At 47.3% G+C, this 13,568-nt stretch overlaps 1 protein-coding gene across 1 annotated transcript; it reads right to left on the reverse strand.

The window, feature by feature from the left end:
• Positions 1-427: 427 nt before the first annotated feature.
• LOC144734251 (DALR anticodon-binding domain-containing protein 3-like) lies at positions 428-12,610 on the reverse strand. Its single transcript, XM_078616373.1, has 13 exons — positions 12,329-12,610; positions 11,086-11,540; positions 10,141-10,544; positions 9,669-9,736; positions 8,827-8,928; positions 8,250-8,320; positions 7,458-7,516; positions 6,304-6,386; positions 5,613-5,745; positions 4,537-4,595; positions 4,263-4,373; positions 3,042-3,110; positions 428-1,575 (listed from the first exon to the last, which is right to left on the reverse strand). The coding sequence occupies exons 1-13, from the start codon at positions 12,593-12,595 to the stop codon at positions 1,456-1,458; spliced, it is 2,001 nt and encodes a 666-aa protein (XP_078472499.1). The 5' UTR covers positions 12,596-12,610; the 3' UTR covers positions 428-1,455.
• Positions 12,611-13,568: the final 958 nt, after the last annotated feature.

Consider the following 13,568-nt stretch of genomic DNA (forward strand, 5'->3'; position numbering starts at 1 on the left):
TCAGATTAAGGACAATTTCATATATTGTAACAGGTAATTTACGTTAAGTAATAATGTTAAATGTAAGAATGTAATAGTTACGCAAGCGTCTTCGTGCTAACGAAAGGTGACGTCACCCGATGGCCTGCGACACCTGACGCCGAATTGGTGTGAAACTCACGGCAATGGCGTCGTGCACGTGACATCCATTTCTGTGACGTCACATCCATTCCTGTGACGTGACACATTCGGATTATACGAATGTTCGTGTCTAGGTCCAATTCCACTTTTTGGCTGAATCACAAAGTAGGGGAAACGTCCGTCCGTACCTTTAATTTGGTGGTTTTTGTTCTCAGCGGCACGGCAGTGTCGCATTAAGCGGGACACTGAATTGTGCAGCAACTCAACGCATGATACAGTCCAACAACAATAAACACACCGGTCTTCATTTGCAGAGTTAAATGTTGGGATTTTATTGAGGCGGTTGAACTTTTTCACGATGAATACACACAGGAGGGGTTGGTTGACTCGTGGGAGGGCGAGAAGCTGTGCATGCTGGCTCTGGGGGGGTGGTTATGGTTAGACAGAACCACCACCTCGAGGCCATAAACAAAGTGGTGCACAAACCTAATGTGTGGTCATTAATGACTCCGTTCAGGAGAATGGACGGTAACCACAATAATGCATTTTATTTATACACGAACGAGTGAACTCTTGTGCAGGGTCTTGCCCCATCTGCGCCGCAGTATAGAGGGGTAGTAGTGCACCGTGGATCGTGTAGTAATCCCACCTCTGCCAAAATGTACGGCCACCGAGAAAAAAGAGGCAAAATACCCTCGATAGGGGCCCTGCGAGAGCTCCCTCTCGTGAAGGCTCTTCTGCCAGCAGTGACATGAGCAAGACATTGCAGGGCTCCACCTTTACCTCACCATTCATGCATTTACAATCGTGGGAGTAACCCACACACGACATGGACACTTAAATTCCACACTGACAGGTCAACAACCTACTATCTTTACGCCTTACGAGCAGCGCCTCATCATCCTGTAGCAGGTTGGCTCACCCACATAGTGGATTTATGGGGAGAGCTTTCCCCTTACCACCGAGAGCCAAACCGGACTTTCAAACGTGTTTGGCGGCGCGCCACACGCCAACACCCACAGCTCTGTGACCTCTGCCACTGCGAGACGTCTAAAATCATAAACACGGTGTTGACAGGTTAAAAATATTCCCCTCTAGTACCGGTTTAGTGTGGCTAAGATGTTTGCAGTGATGGATAAATATATTTTGCGGACCATTTAAAATTGTGTCAAAAGGCGAGGTGAAAGGAAGTCGAGGGTTGTATTCAGCCCGTGGGTCACAGCTTCCCCACCTTTGGCTCGTACTTCAGAAACGGCAGCCCGTGACATTTGTCTTATTGCGGCTCAGACCCACGACCGTGACCTTGCGACGACCGTGACCCAGCGCCGGGCCGCGTCAAATCTGTTTCAATGGCGGGAGGCCGAGGGCCGCCATTGCGGCGTGCATCACTTCCTGGAGACGCTCGAGCAGCCGGAGCCGGGCGAACATGATCCCGGACAGGTGCGGCACGGGTTCCTGGGCAATCGCAAAGGGGCACGTGGGTGAGATGCTCAGCCTTGTATGTGTATGTACATTGAGCTTCTTTCACACCGTACATAGCCAACCGAGCTAATCGGAGGTGCGGGGGAAGGACAACTGAAGACAAAAAGCAGTTCTAAAGAAATGCGTATTCAATCTCGATTTAAAATTGCACAGCTCCAGTGGATTCCTAATAAAAGCCTTAAGGACATGGCCCCACTCACAAATTCAGCCTCCCTTTCTCACTTTCTGCCCTTCCTCCCGTTTCTCTTGGATCAATTTGCTCACCCGCTGGCTGTTTCTCGCGTTGTTTTTTCCAGTCCCAAGACTTTTTCCGACAGGGAAACAAACCCCCCCCGTACATTTAATGGTGAAAATTCCACAATCATATGGAAGGAGTCAGTCAGTCCTCAAGACAACCACTGTTGACCTTCCACAAAGTGGTACTCATCACATGATAGGCTGAGGTGACACTCCAGCCAGGGTCTGAAACAGTGGCGTGGCTATTCAGTGTGCAGGAGGTGCAACTGCCATGGGGCCCATCGGCCGGAGGGGACGCTTCTTCTTTCGTACGGCTAATGTAGATGAGGAGCACCAACTACAATGTCACATTCAGGTGGCTAAGCCAGATAACCGCGTCAGGAGCAGCAGAGTGTATCATCGTTGTGATGTCTCCTTCGTATGTTTGTGTGGACCGGGGCATTGCGTCATTACACGTTGTAGGGTCTCTGCTCTGAATGACCACAGCCGCACACGACTGGAGAGTTTCTAATTTTCCATTTGTGCATCAGGTATCCGCATCTGCCATTGTTTGTGCAGTGGATGCAATTTATGGTGAACCATGAGTTTCGTGGAAGATCAACAGATGGTACAGAGCATGGCTTATAGACAGGGGGCCTCCATTTCATTCCTTTGCACCAGGCTCCATGCCCCTAGATTTGAAAACGCATTTCTTTACAATTTATTTTGTGTTTAGTTTGTTGTCCTTCCCCCGCACCTCTGATTAGCACGGTTGGCTACGTACGGTACGAAAGAAGGTCAACATGAATACATACATACACATACAACCATGCTATGCCACTGGTTTGCACTCTCAAATTTCTGATTCTGAGTGGGGCCCTCTGCCAATGCATCTCCTGGTTAGCAACTGTTACGGACACATGAAGCTACCTCTTCGTATAATTTGTACCCAAATTATGAAGAAAATAACTGCAGAATTGTTGTCAGTGTTGCTTCTTCTCAAATATGACTGTTTATACTTCAGAATTACATGTTATCTTAAGTGATTAATGTGTGCAAAAAACTAACATTTCAAATGATAACACAAATATCTAAAATAAAAGTTACTGCGTGGAAATGAACAGCCCCAAGGAATGAGATGTAAAACTACACAATGCCTACATGCATAAAATAAAGACAGAGAATCTTAAATCATGAGTCAGCTGTCTGTGTTGATTACTCACAGAGAGGACGCGAACCCGGTTGTAGTAGGAGCTGAAGTCCATGCTGAGTTCCACCAGGAACTTGTAGAGCTGTGTGTGAAGCAGGGAGGGCAGAACAAACACACCACGACATCGCAACAATTCACTTATAGCATCACTGCGACCCCCATAACTGGCATTGCCATTGACTCCACTACCACCCAAGACTCTTAAGCATTAATAACGGCAGTCACAATTCACAACGAATAACTCTTTTTCCACTTGCACATCTGAACCATGCCAGCGCGGGAGCTCTCGTGATACAGGTGCTTTTCAAGTGGCTGTTTGCTGAGCCGAGCCACTAACAAACCATCAAAAGCTCACCTCACAAGACACCTAAATCTGGCTTGGGGCCAAGCAGGGCCAGGTGTAGGACTAATGACACATTCAATGCGTGTGACATCCGTGGCACGGCTTGGGTTCTGTCGTGGCAAAACTACCTGGCGCCTTCTGAGCTGAGCTGGCTTGGCACGGCCCCAGCGTGGCTCAGTTGTACAGAGGATAAGGGGTACAATCTAACAGTGATATCTGTAAAGCACATGTACCAATCCTTTAAAATGATTAATTATTTTACATAATTGAGAACATTTTCAGGATTTGTCAATCCACTGCTAGATGAAGGCCTCCCTACATGTCAGTCAAGGAGGATGTTTGACCATACTTCACCACATTGGTTGGTGGAGGAGGAGGTGGTGGCCGGGACCGTTTCATACATCCCTCACCATTGCGATTAGTCGTAGCTGGGAATTGAACTTAGGATGGTGGGTTTCGTAGTGCGGTGCTCTGACCACCGTAGCAATGTGGAATTTTCACCAATGTGCCGGGACTGCGAATGGACTCCAGCGTGGCTCGGGCATGCAGTCATTCTGCAATGATGTCATTGCAATGGAAATGTGTTCATTTGCGAGGCACCCAAGCACGTTTTCTTGCAATGAGTGAACACCAAATGTCAACAGAACAATAGATTATTTATTTAAGCCAGACATTCCGGAAGGCGGACTTGCTGTTCCGCAATCGAATGCACGGTTATTATTAAACCCCCCCAGCGATGCTGACTCAAGCACTGTACAATTTGAATAGCGGCCCCCTCGGCGCGACATTGTGTGGCTTTCAAAGCGTTTGGCGCTTTGCTCCGCTGACGCTCGCTGACACGCGAGGGGCACGTTTTGTGAAATGGAAAAACCAGGGCGGCTTGTTTGGTACCACGTCCGTGTGCGCGGTCGCGTGAATTCCCCGCGCCGGTTCCAGATGAGATGAACGAGAAAGCAGCTCCCCAAACGGAACGATGTAGTTGTAGAGAAGGCGCCATTCTTCCTAAAGTGTGACCCACGAACACGACCGACCGATAGCACCGTCATTTATTTGCTTTGTGTTTATTGTAATGCTTACCCACACCCGTGTGTTTGCGGTTCTAGCAATGTTTAATCTGCAGCAATGTGAATACAGGGCATCGTTAGTCACAAAGTGTTTAATTTACCTCTTCATTCAGCAGCGAGAAATCCAACGAAGATACTTCAGGAAACTTTGGGTACATTCCTGCATTGGCCAATAGACATTGAGGCAACACGTATGCATAACGTGAGAAATTAGGTGGTAAATAAAATGCACATGTTACTGTTTTAACCATACTTACTACAGTACAAAAATAATACCCAACAAAATAATTCTCAACTTTCATCAAATGGTGAATTTGAAAAGCATGGAAATTTTGTGGGAATACATTAACACAAAAAAATGATAGTTCCAAGGTCATAAATCATCATTATATCCAACGCATAAATGTATACTGCACAAGTTGTAGGGATTAAACTGTTTGTATGTGACGTGTTTACTACATGTATGGGTCATCTGACACCCAGACACCAGTGCAAACAAGATGTTCCAACTCAAGCAATTAGCAAGATGAAATGTTATTCCCTGGGTTGTTTACACAAAAGTTGTATAAACAAAGCAGTCTTAATTAAGTCATTAATTTTTTTTATCTTATCCAAATCTTAGTCTCTGGATTTTATTTCGCCATTCTGAAAGTGAAGCAAAGCAGTCAAAATTAGTTCACTCTTGGTTATTAAACGTTGGGTGTTAGGGGCGTGCAATTAAACCCCCACCCAATATTATCAAGTCAGTCAATCAGTGAACTCTGTAAATCTTGTAATATACATTTACAGTCGAGCTAATATCCACATTCGGTCTTTCTCAATGCATTGCAGTTTTTCAAGACGTTACTAATCTATCTTGGTATGTTTCTTCATACAAATGGCGGGCAATCATCGTCATAGTCATCTTTACGCCTGATGATTTTGCCCACTCAAAGATTCACCGTTGACTGGTTTAAAGAACACATTGCGTTGAATGTGTTTGTCACTAATTTCATTTACGCAATTAACGCTGGTAATGACTTTCAGCTGGATCAAATTTTTAGTCCAAGCAACAACCAAACAAAAACAAACAAGTGACATCGTGAAGTGGTCATGTTGCGCGCTGCAGCAGTGGTCCTAGCAGCTGCTGCTGCCACTAATTCCGCTGCTGCCGCTGCACTTTGATTGAGCGCGGGACCTCGTTTGACGGCCGTGCGGTAGTTGTGGAAGAGCGTGGAGAGACGCGCCGCGTTGTACATGACGAACGTGCCGCTCCGCCGTCCCCTGGCGGCGCTCGCTCTCTCCGCAGCCTCGCTGAGCTCCAGCGGCAGCTGCAGGTGTGCACACGTGACGGAATCAGCGATGGAACGAACGAATGGCGGAAAGTAAAAAGTTAATTTGAGGATTGTTACGTCGTAAATATTCTTACGTGTTGGGTGGCTTTGCATGAACGAATGAAGGAATGAATTGACCCAGTGCCATTCAACCTCCGAGAGAATGTGATGGGGGTTTTTTTGGTAGTCATTGGTAACTGGGTTTAAACCTGCGGCTCCGTAGCCGCATGCGGTGGCTCTTTAAGGGCCACTCTCTCGTATCCACGTGAATTACGCATTGCGGCTCTTCATATTTTTTACTGAATTTGGAAAGAATTTGGTTCTTGTTACTTTGGTTGCTGACCCCTGGCTTCGACCGCTAACTCGTTGCATTTGGGGAACCGGTTTAATGGCGGCAGGCGGCTGCCTGGATTCCAGCGCAGGATGCCAACGGCGCCAGCTCGGCGCTCCGACCTCAGAGCCCCCCCCTGGAGACCTCTCTTAGTTTGTTTGAGCGATGTGAAGATGTGAGATGAAGAGCGAGTGGGACGGCGTCGCCGTGCGGAATGAGCGCACCGTGCTGCGGTGAGCCGAGGACAGCAGCTCAAACTTCACCGTCGCTGCGGTCATCACGTCGATAATCTCCTCCCACTCGGGGCCTGTGAACGTGACACGGTCCGGCCAGTCAGCTGGTTAAACAACACTCCCATCCACCACGTCGATAACACCTCACACATTCATCCCTTCATGTACACGTACAGCCGTTTTGTCAATCCACTGCTGAATGATGGCCTACCGACACCGTGCGGGTCATAGGAGTTATTTAACCATACTTCATCAAGCTCTTCAGGTGGGGAGCTGAGATGTTGGAACATCGTGCAATATAAACAAATATTGAGCTGCACTGCCCTCTACTGATAGTGTTACATTTGTGTTTATGCATAGTGGGTGCCCACCCAAGCACTATCAAGGTTCAATCTTGCAAAGCTTCTGAGATCTGATTTGATCAGAGCTACCGGTCCCTCCATTATCTGTAAAATGAGTACCACTCTTTTGACTAGACATGAGTGGTCAGCTTATAAGGAAGCCACTGGAGCGATGCACTTTTAAATCTAGATTGAAAACTAATTTCTTTCAAACTACTTTTGTGTTTAGTTTGTTGTCTTTCCCTCGCATCTCCGATTCGCACGTTCAGCTACGTACGCAACATATATCCATCCAACTTGCAGAGAGAGGCCCCTGATATAAAAATGTTGAATATCCACCATTTGTAAGCAGCTGCCAACAGAAATGAGCATCCGATAATGTTTGTTGGAGCTAGGAGATACTTTGATACTATGAACAAAGAGTTGATTTGCTTGATCGTTTTACAGAGGTGAAAAAAACCTATGACCTGTGGGCCAGATATGGCCGTCAACTTAATTTCAGACGGCCCACGGCCACACCGCTGAGAAACAGCCCACAAAGAGATGTATCCATCACTGCCAACATCTTAGCCGCACTAATCAAATACTTTAGGAGGGTTTATTTTCAACAAGGGAACACCGTGTTTCTAAGTTTAGCACGTTCAGGCACTTGCAAAGGTGAACCGTAATAATGTTTTGGATTATGGAATAACCCACAGATGTGTGTTAATGTGTGGCTGCATGCCAAAGGTATCTATCTAAAGGCTTTATTCGGCTTTAGTAAGGAACAGGTCCCCTACCCCTGCAGCAGACGGACGATCGTACCTTGCACCGAGTTCCCGTATTTCATAACTGAAGCCTCTTTCATTTGTGCTCGGCGGAGCCTGCAAGAGAACACTTTGGTTAAGAAGAGGGACAGCAAGAGGCTCTGGTGTATTCCACGTACGACCTGAGGAAGGTAGACAGAGTACCCGGGTCTGATGTCACCAACAGCAGAGGAAACACGTGTGAATTATCGCCTTCACAAACCCACACTGACTAGCATGCTGAAGCATGGTCAAGTAACACTCAGAGGCCCACATCTGACAGTGGACTGTATATGAATGCGCAGACAAAACAGCACGTGTAATTGGAGCTTGGTCTAGAGCAGCAGGTACACTGTCGATTGCAAAGTTTGGATATAATTTAACGGTTGAACAGTTTCCCTCATAGAAAACTTAAAACAAAAATTCAATATAATTTCTGGGCGGGATACATCTATTTTCCATCCAATACAATATAGAGTGTTCAAGTATATCGTGTTGTAACACATTGAAACATATTTTAATGTGACCCCAAGTTAATTAAAATCCCTTAATAATTATAATAATTGACAGCCCTTTGTAAGTCCACTGCCAGATCAAAGCCACTCCACCCCATGTCAGGCACGGGCGTTATTTGGCCATACTTCACCACGCTGGTGAGCACAGGCCGGTGAAGGGGTGGCTCAGGATTTGTGCAGACAGCACCCACGGCTGATGTGAGCCATGGCTGGGAATGAGACTTGGATCTCCGGGTTTACAGCTCGGCGCGAAAACCACTGCACCAAATGCTCCCCCCACGATAAAAGTAGCGTACCGTAAATATTCAAGCGCGTTAACCTGCAAAGTCCCTTCTCCCGTCTTCACACTGCCAACCACCACGTGCCTCTGTTGCAAAGAATACATGATACGTTGCAGGCTGGTCGGTGATTTTCTCCAAAGCAAAATCAAGACATTGTTTTTATGAAATGAGTCCAGAATATGTATTGACTCTCAAAGGTGTCACGCAACTAGCCCCTAGAGCAGGCATTATTCGTAGATGGCTGAATTAAATCATTGTGTTTCAAATTATATTTGACGTTCAGTGCAAAACATTTATTTTGAAACACAGTTGTGTACAACGAATCGTGAGCAATAGCCATGCATAGTGAATCATATGGGTCATAGGCACATACAGGGAGGGAGGGAGGGTATGGTGAATGGGCTGAGGACACCAGTGAAGGCCAGAGCACAGTGCACTGTTAACTTACCTAAATAACAACATAATGGCCGTCACGAAAGAAAGGGATATTCATGCAATTTCTAAGAGTTCATATCTATGTCAGTGAACATTTATTCAACTTGTATGTGATGTTTGCCTGACGCTTTTGCTTTTGTTTCTATGTGGAGTTCACCTGCATCTTCACAGCATCACTCTGACCAACCAACTGAAGAAGCAAATCAACTTTCTGCTGGTTAAACTCCTCTTCGCAACAAACGATATGCAGAAGACGGGTCTGAAAACATAAACAGACATGCAATGAATACACTGGAAATGCAGTAGCAAACTGATCTTGTATCACTGTGTAGGTTTTATCAGTTGTGCTGTATAGCTCTTCAATGTTTCTGTGGGTTGTCTTATCTGGTGTTGTACATTGGTGGACGTTTCGCCCCACATTATGGGATCTTCTTCAGAAACTGAATTTGAAACTGAATTCACGTTACCCCACCAGTACATATGACTAGCGGATTGACCAACTCTGGTATTCCCATTGATTCTTATAAACTAAAACCACTTTTTATTTTACCAGGTAAGGCCCACTGACCTATATAGCTCTTTTACAGAAGCGACCTGGCCACAAATGATAACTCAACGAAGTGGCTTATCATGTGCAAATGTATAGAAGCCAAATACTCTAAACGCATGTTGATACTAAAAACGCATATTGATACTAAATGTGGAGGGAAAAACCAGAGGACCCGGGGAAAAATACATGCAACAGGGAGAACACGCTAACTCCAAATATATACGTGTCAGGGTCGGGATTGAACCCACGTCCTCCTGCATACCAGATGAGGTAGTTAACAGCCCGCCACCAGGGCTAGAGGTTTGGGGGGGGGGAGGGATTTAAGAAACTTGGACGATTATTTCAAATGGGGCGCCAGGAAATGTAACCAGTGACCTCTGGGTTGCAAGTACAGTGGAGCATTATGACCAAGAGGCATCCAGTGAGTGTGCGCAGACAGGAAAACTTACCTCACCGCCTTGGCAGCCATTCAGTGCAGCTTCTAACTCGACCACCTGAGCCAAGTAATCGTCATCAACTGCATGAAACCCACAGCACAGACAACGTTTAAACATCCAATCAGATTCACAAAGAATCACCGCCGTGTCAAACCCAAAAGTGAGATGCTGTTCGTTCAACACAGTACAAAATCTGAATGTGCAAGGAACATATGTACTCGACATGTATTGATTAATTTTCCCCTTCTGCAGCGATTTTGAAGAATTGATGAGAGAATCAAATCTGGTCTCACTTTTACCGTTTTGTTAGCATTTATTTATTTTGTCCCATAAGATGTTTCACTTCCTGAGCCTATAATTAGCAATTCATTCGCATTAATTGTAAACAATCCATTCTGACACACATGATTAGTTGCATATATTGTAAGCGTAAAAATCTATTTTAATCGAGGGATCAGTGCATTCCTGCACGCCTTATATTTACCCAAGACGGTGCTTAGATTTGGGTCCATTCCTTCAAGGCAACGCGTGCTCACAAACTGCTGGAGGTTGACTCTATACATCTGATCAGGAGGTGAACGAGCTGCTTCTGCCTCGTTCGTCACTCTGGTTTCCCTCTGCGCTTGCTCCTTCTTCCTGTTTGTTTCCGGTTCCGGCTCGGAACGGCGTGAGAGTTTGGTTTCGGTCGCACTCTGCCTCTCCACTGGCTCCGCGAACCCTGACTGCAGGAGCCTCGACCGGCACTCCGCCACGGGGTCGGTGAGAGGACCAGAGTCACCGTGCGCCGCCGTTTTCTCGGCTGCTAATGTCGGCCACTCAAACCGGAGTGGTTTCAGGACCTCCACGTGTGCCCCTTCCTTGATGGCTGGACATTTGTACACGTGATAGCTGCGCACATAATATACAAAGCACGTCTCAATCTTATATCGACGATCAAAGGGTCAGCAAAGAGTTGAAACTGAATGCAAAGTCAATATGGCACAAGCGTTCATCTACTACAGTACTATACGCCACATTTATTTTTCACGTTACTTCCGTTTTCTCACATTTAGTTTCTTGACACATTTATTTAATGTTGAAGTCTCATTTCAAATTTTACTCCGATTGTGCTATCGGCATCATGAGATGAAGAATCAATTTGTAACTCTTGCAGAGTTGTGCATTACCCAACCCGTGTTAGGCAACAGCCCACAGGAGTTATCACTGAACTACACACTGAAGGGTGGTGCTCATTTCCACCTCACGACGTTTCGGGCGCAATACAAGCGCCCGAAACGTCGTGATTTCATTTATTTTCTACCTACGTGTCTTTACCGAAAGAACCAAAGAGTATGGATCCCTGCAGTCACGAAAACTTCAAATCTAGATTGTTTTCCCGATGTATCAATGCAATGGGACGCGCACTAAGTAATAATCGGGTCATCCTCACCCATCAAGCGAAAGCAGTCTTGACAGCTGATGGGCCAGGAGAACACAGCGCAGATGCCCTGGTGTCAGCGGCTCGCATCGGTGCAGACACGGACAGTTGACCACCACGCAACTTCGGAGTTCTCGCTTTGCAACTTCTGGTAAATTCCCATGTTCCTGACACTCGCAACAATAATCATCCTCGCTCGACGAGCGCTCATTTGGCAAACAGCAGTTCAGCGAGAGCGTTTTAACAGACGGTAGGTCTGCCGTGCCTTCAAGTGACGCCCTGTGGCCTTCTGATGTGCGAGCATCACTCATGAGGTCCGATACGGGGGGTCTTCCCAGTACCCTGCTGTACACTTCGCGCCGATCGAACCGAACAGCCAGGCCGCTCTCTGTCTGCACGCAGTCGGTAACGGTGGGCAGCCTGGGATCATGCGAGCTCATCAAATCGGCGATGAACGCGCTCGGAACCTGCGCACACACAGCGGGCAAACTCAACTTTAGACTTATTCTTAGGTTTTTTCGGTAAAGTCATGTAAGTATCGTGCTGTGACGGTTCCACCTGGAGACGGAAGCTTGTGTTGCTTCCGAAACGTCGTGATTTTTATTTTACTTTTATTAATTTTAATTTTTTACCTACGTGACTTTACCGAAAAAACCTAAGAATATGAATCCTTGCAGTCACGAAAGCTTCAAATCTAGAATCAACTTTAGACGTTGTAAATCCCCTGTGTGGTCCCGCTTTGGACATATAACGATCAAATCTGCATGGATCGTAGAATGTTGTCTGACGCGAATATGGGGCAAGCCTGCAGGTAAACACGTCAACTTGGGAAAGTCGTTGTTGAGCCTTAAGCTGTGTGAACCATAACCAAACGCTCATCCAACAATTATAAAAACGTTAAGACTCAGGCAAAACATTGGATCGATTGTTTTGCCAAAACTTGACTCCGAAACGCCCCCGCGATCCGTGTATCAAACAAATCAGTCGAGACGCCGGTGCATGGCAAGCAAGATCAGTTTAAGCGAATGCTGTCGCAAGGGGTGACACGTTTGGTGCAACAGTTCTTCGCTGACTATGCGTGATGAATGAATGAGCTCGTGACAACTCATCATCACGACTCGCCGAGGTAGGCGGGAGGGGGTGAGAATGGGAGAGCAATCCATCCCATCATCCCAAGCCGAGTAAAACGAGCACCGCAACTGGTGGCTGCTTGCGCGTGCTCGTGTCTGGAACTGCGCGAGAGCCATTGCAGTACCTGGCCCCCCTCAAACAACATCTCCAGCACCCCCTTGGGTACCACCAGGTCCCTCTGCCTGAGGTGCCTTGCACTGCGCTCCTTGAACACTCGCGCCGGGCGGGTTTCTCGCGAGCACCGCGCCTTCCCCGGCGGCTCCGCGTGTTCCGCGAGCTGCTCGGGGAGTCGCTTTGGCCTCGGCGCCGCGTGTCTCATCAGCAGCTCCTCTACAGCTTCAACGCACCGCGACACGCTGAGGCCATGCCGCCTCCCCATGGGCGCCGCCATGCTGCGCACGCCGCGTCCGGGCGGAACACACGCGGCGGCTCGAACGTGTTTTTGTTCCGGGTGGTGGCTGATGTCATCCCATCTTGCATTGTACTGCGTGTATTGTACTCTATAAAACCCACGTTCAATGTATTTATTTACAGAGCAATAATTTCACATGTTAAAGCATTTATATGACAATAATTATATTATTCGTACATCATTTGTATGGGGAGGGGGGCATGAATTAAAATATTACAAAAATTAACACGCGTAACGATAATCGCAATATATGCACTTCGACACGGACGATACGATTATCGTATATCGTTCTACGATAACGTATCGTGGTATCGCCGTATCGTGGCGAACCCGCGTGGATTGGTTGGGGGGGGCCGGGCATGAGTCAGGCGAGGCGCGTGGCTGGCGCTGTGGGAGTCGAGGGTTACTTCCTCACACGCCCAGCCTCCACCTGCCTGCCTGTCACAGCGACAAAGATCTCAACAACAACAACAACCACCTCAACAACCTCAACAACAACAACAGTAGTAGGAGCAACCACTTGATCAGCGCAGCCTCCACCTGCCTGCCTGTCACAGCGACACAGATCTCAACAACAAGAACCTCAACAACAACAACATCAACAGCAGTAGGAGCAACCACTTGGTCCACGCAGTCCGCGTCTGGATGTCACAGTCACAGGCATGTACTGTATGTGTGTGCCAGTCGGCGTCGTGTGATGATGGTTTGACCAAAACGTTCGCGATGACCGCCGCTGCTGCTGCAGCTGCTGCGTGGACATGTCCGTGCCACGGCGCTCCGAGTGCGAGGCGCGCTTGTTCACCCTCTGCCGTGGCGATCGTAGCTGCGTAAATCTCTAAATGTGCCGTGAAACCCGCCACCACCCGACACAGCCAACGAGTAAGGGTTGTCACGTAAACAGAACGTGGCAATTCGTCACTAGTACAGCACTAGTGTGTAGTGTATAGTGTAG

Source organism: Lampetra planeri, chromosome 50 (assembly GCF_965212315.1).
Source record: "Lampetra planeri chromosome 50, kcLamPlan1.2.h2, whole genome shotgun sequence".
Taxonomy (NCBI): Eukaryota; Metazoa; Chordata; class Hyperoartia; order Petromyzontiformes; family Petromyzontidae; genus Lampetra; species Lampetra planeri.

What these genes read in the sequence shown, in the direction of transcription:
- LOC144734251 (XM_078616373.1), bottom strand. Translation starts at nt 12,595, where the DNA reads ATGGCGGCGCCCATGGGGAGGCGGCATGGCCTCAGCGTGTCGCGGTGC. An exon ending in TGTTGTTTGAGGGGGGCCAG is followed by an intron (nt 11,541 to 12,328) that starts GTACTGCAATGG and finishes GTGTGTGCGCAG; the next exon opens with GTTCCGAGCGCGTTCATCGC. An exon ending in TCTCGCTGCTGAATGAAGAG is followed by an intron (nt 4,374 to 4,536) that starts GTAAATTAAACA and finishes GTCACACTTTAG; the next exon opens with GAAGAATGGCGCCTTCTCTA.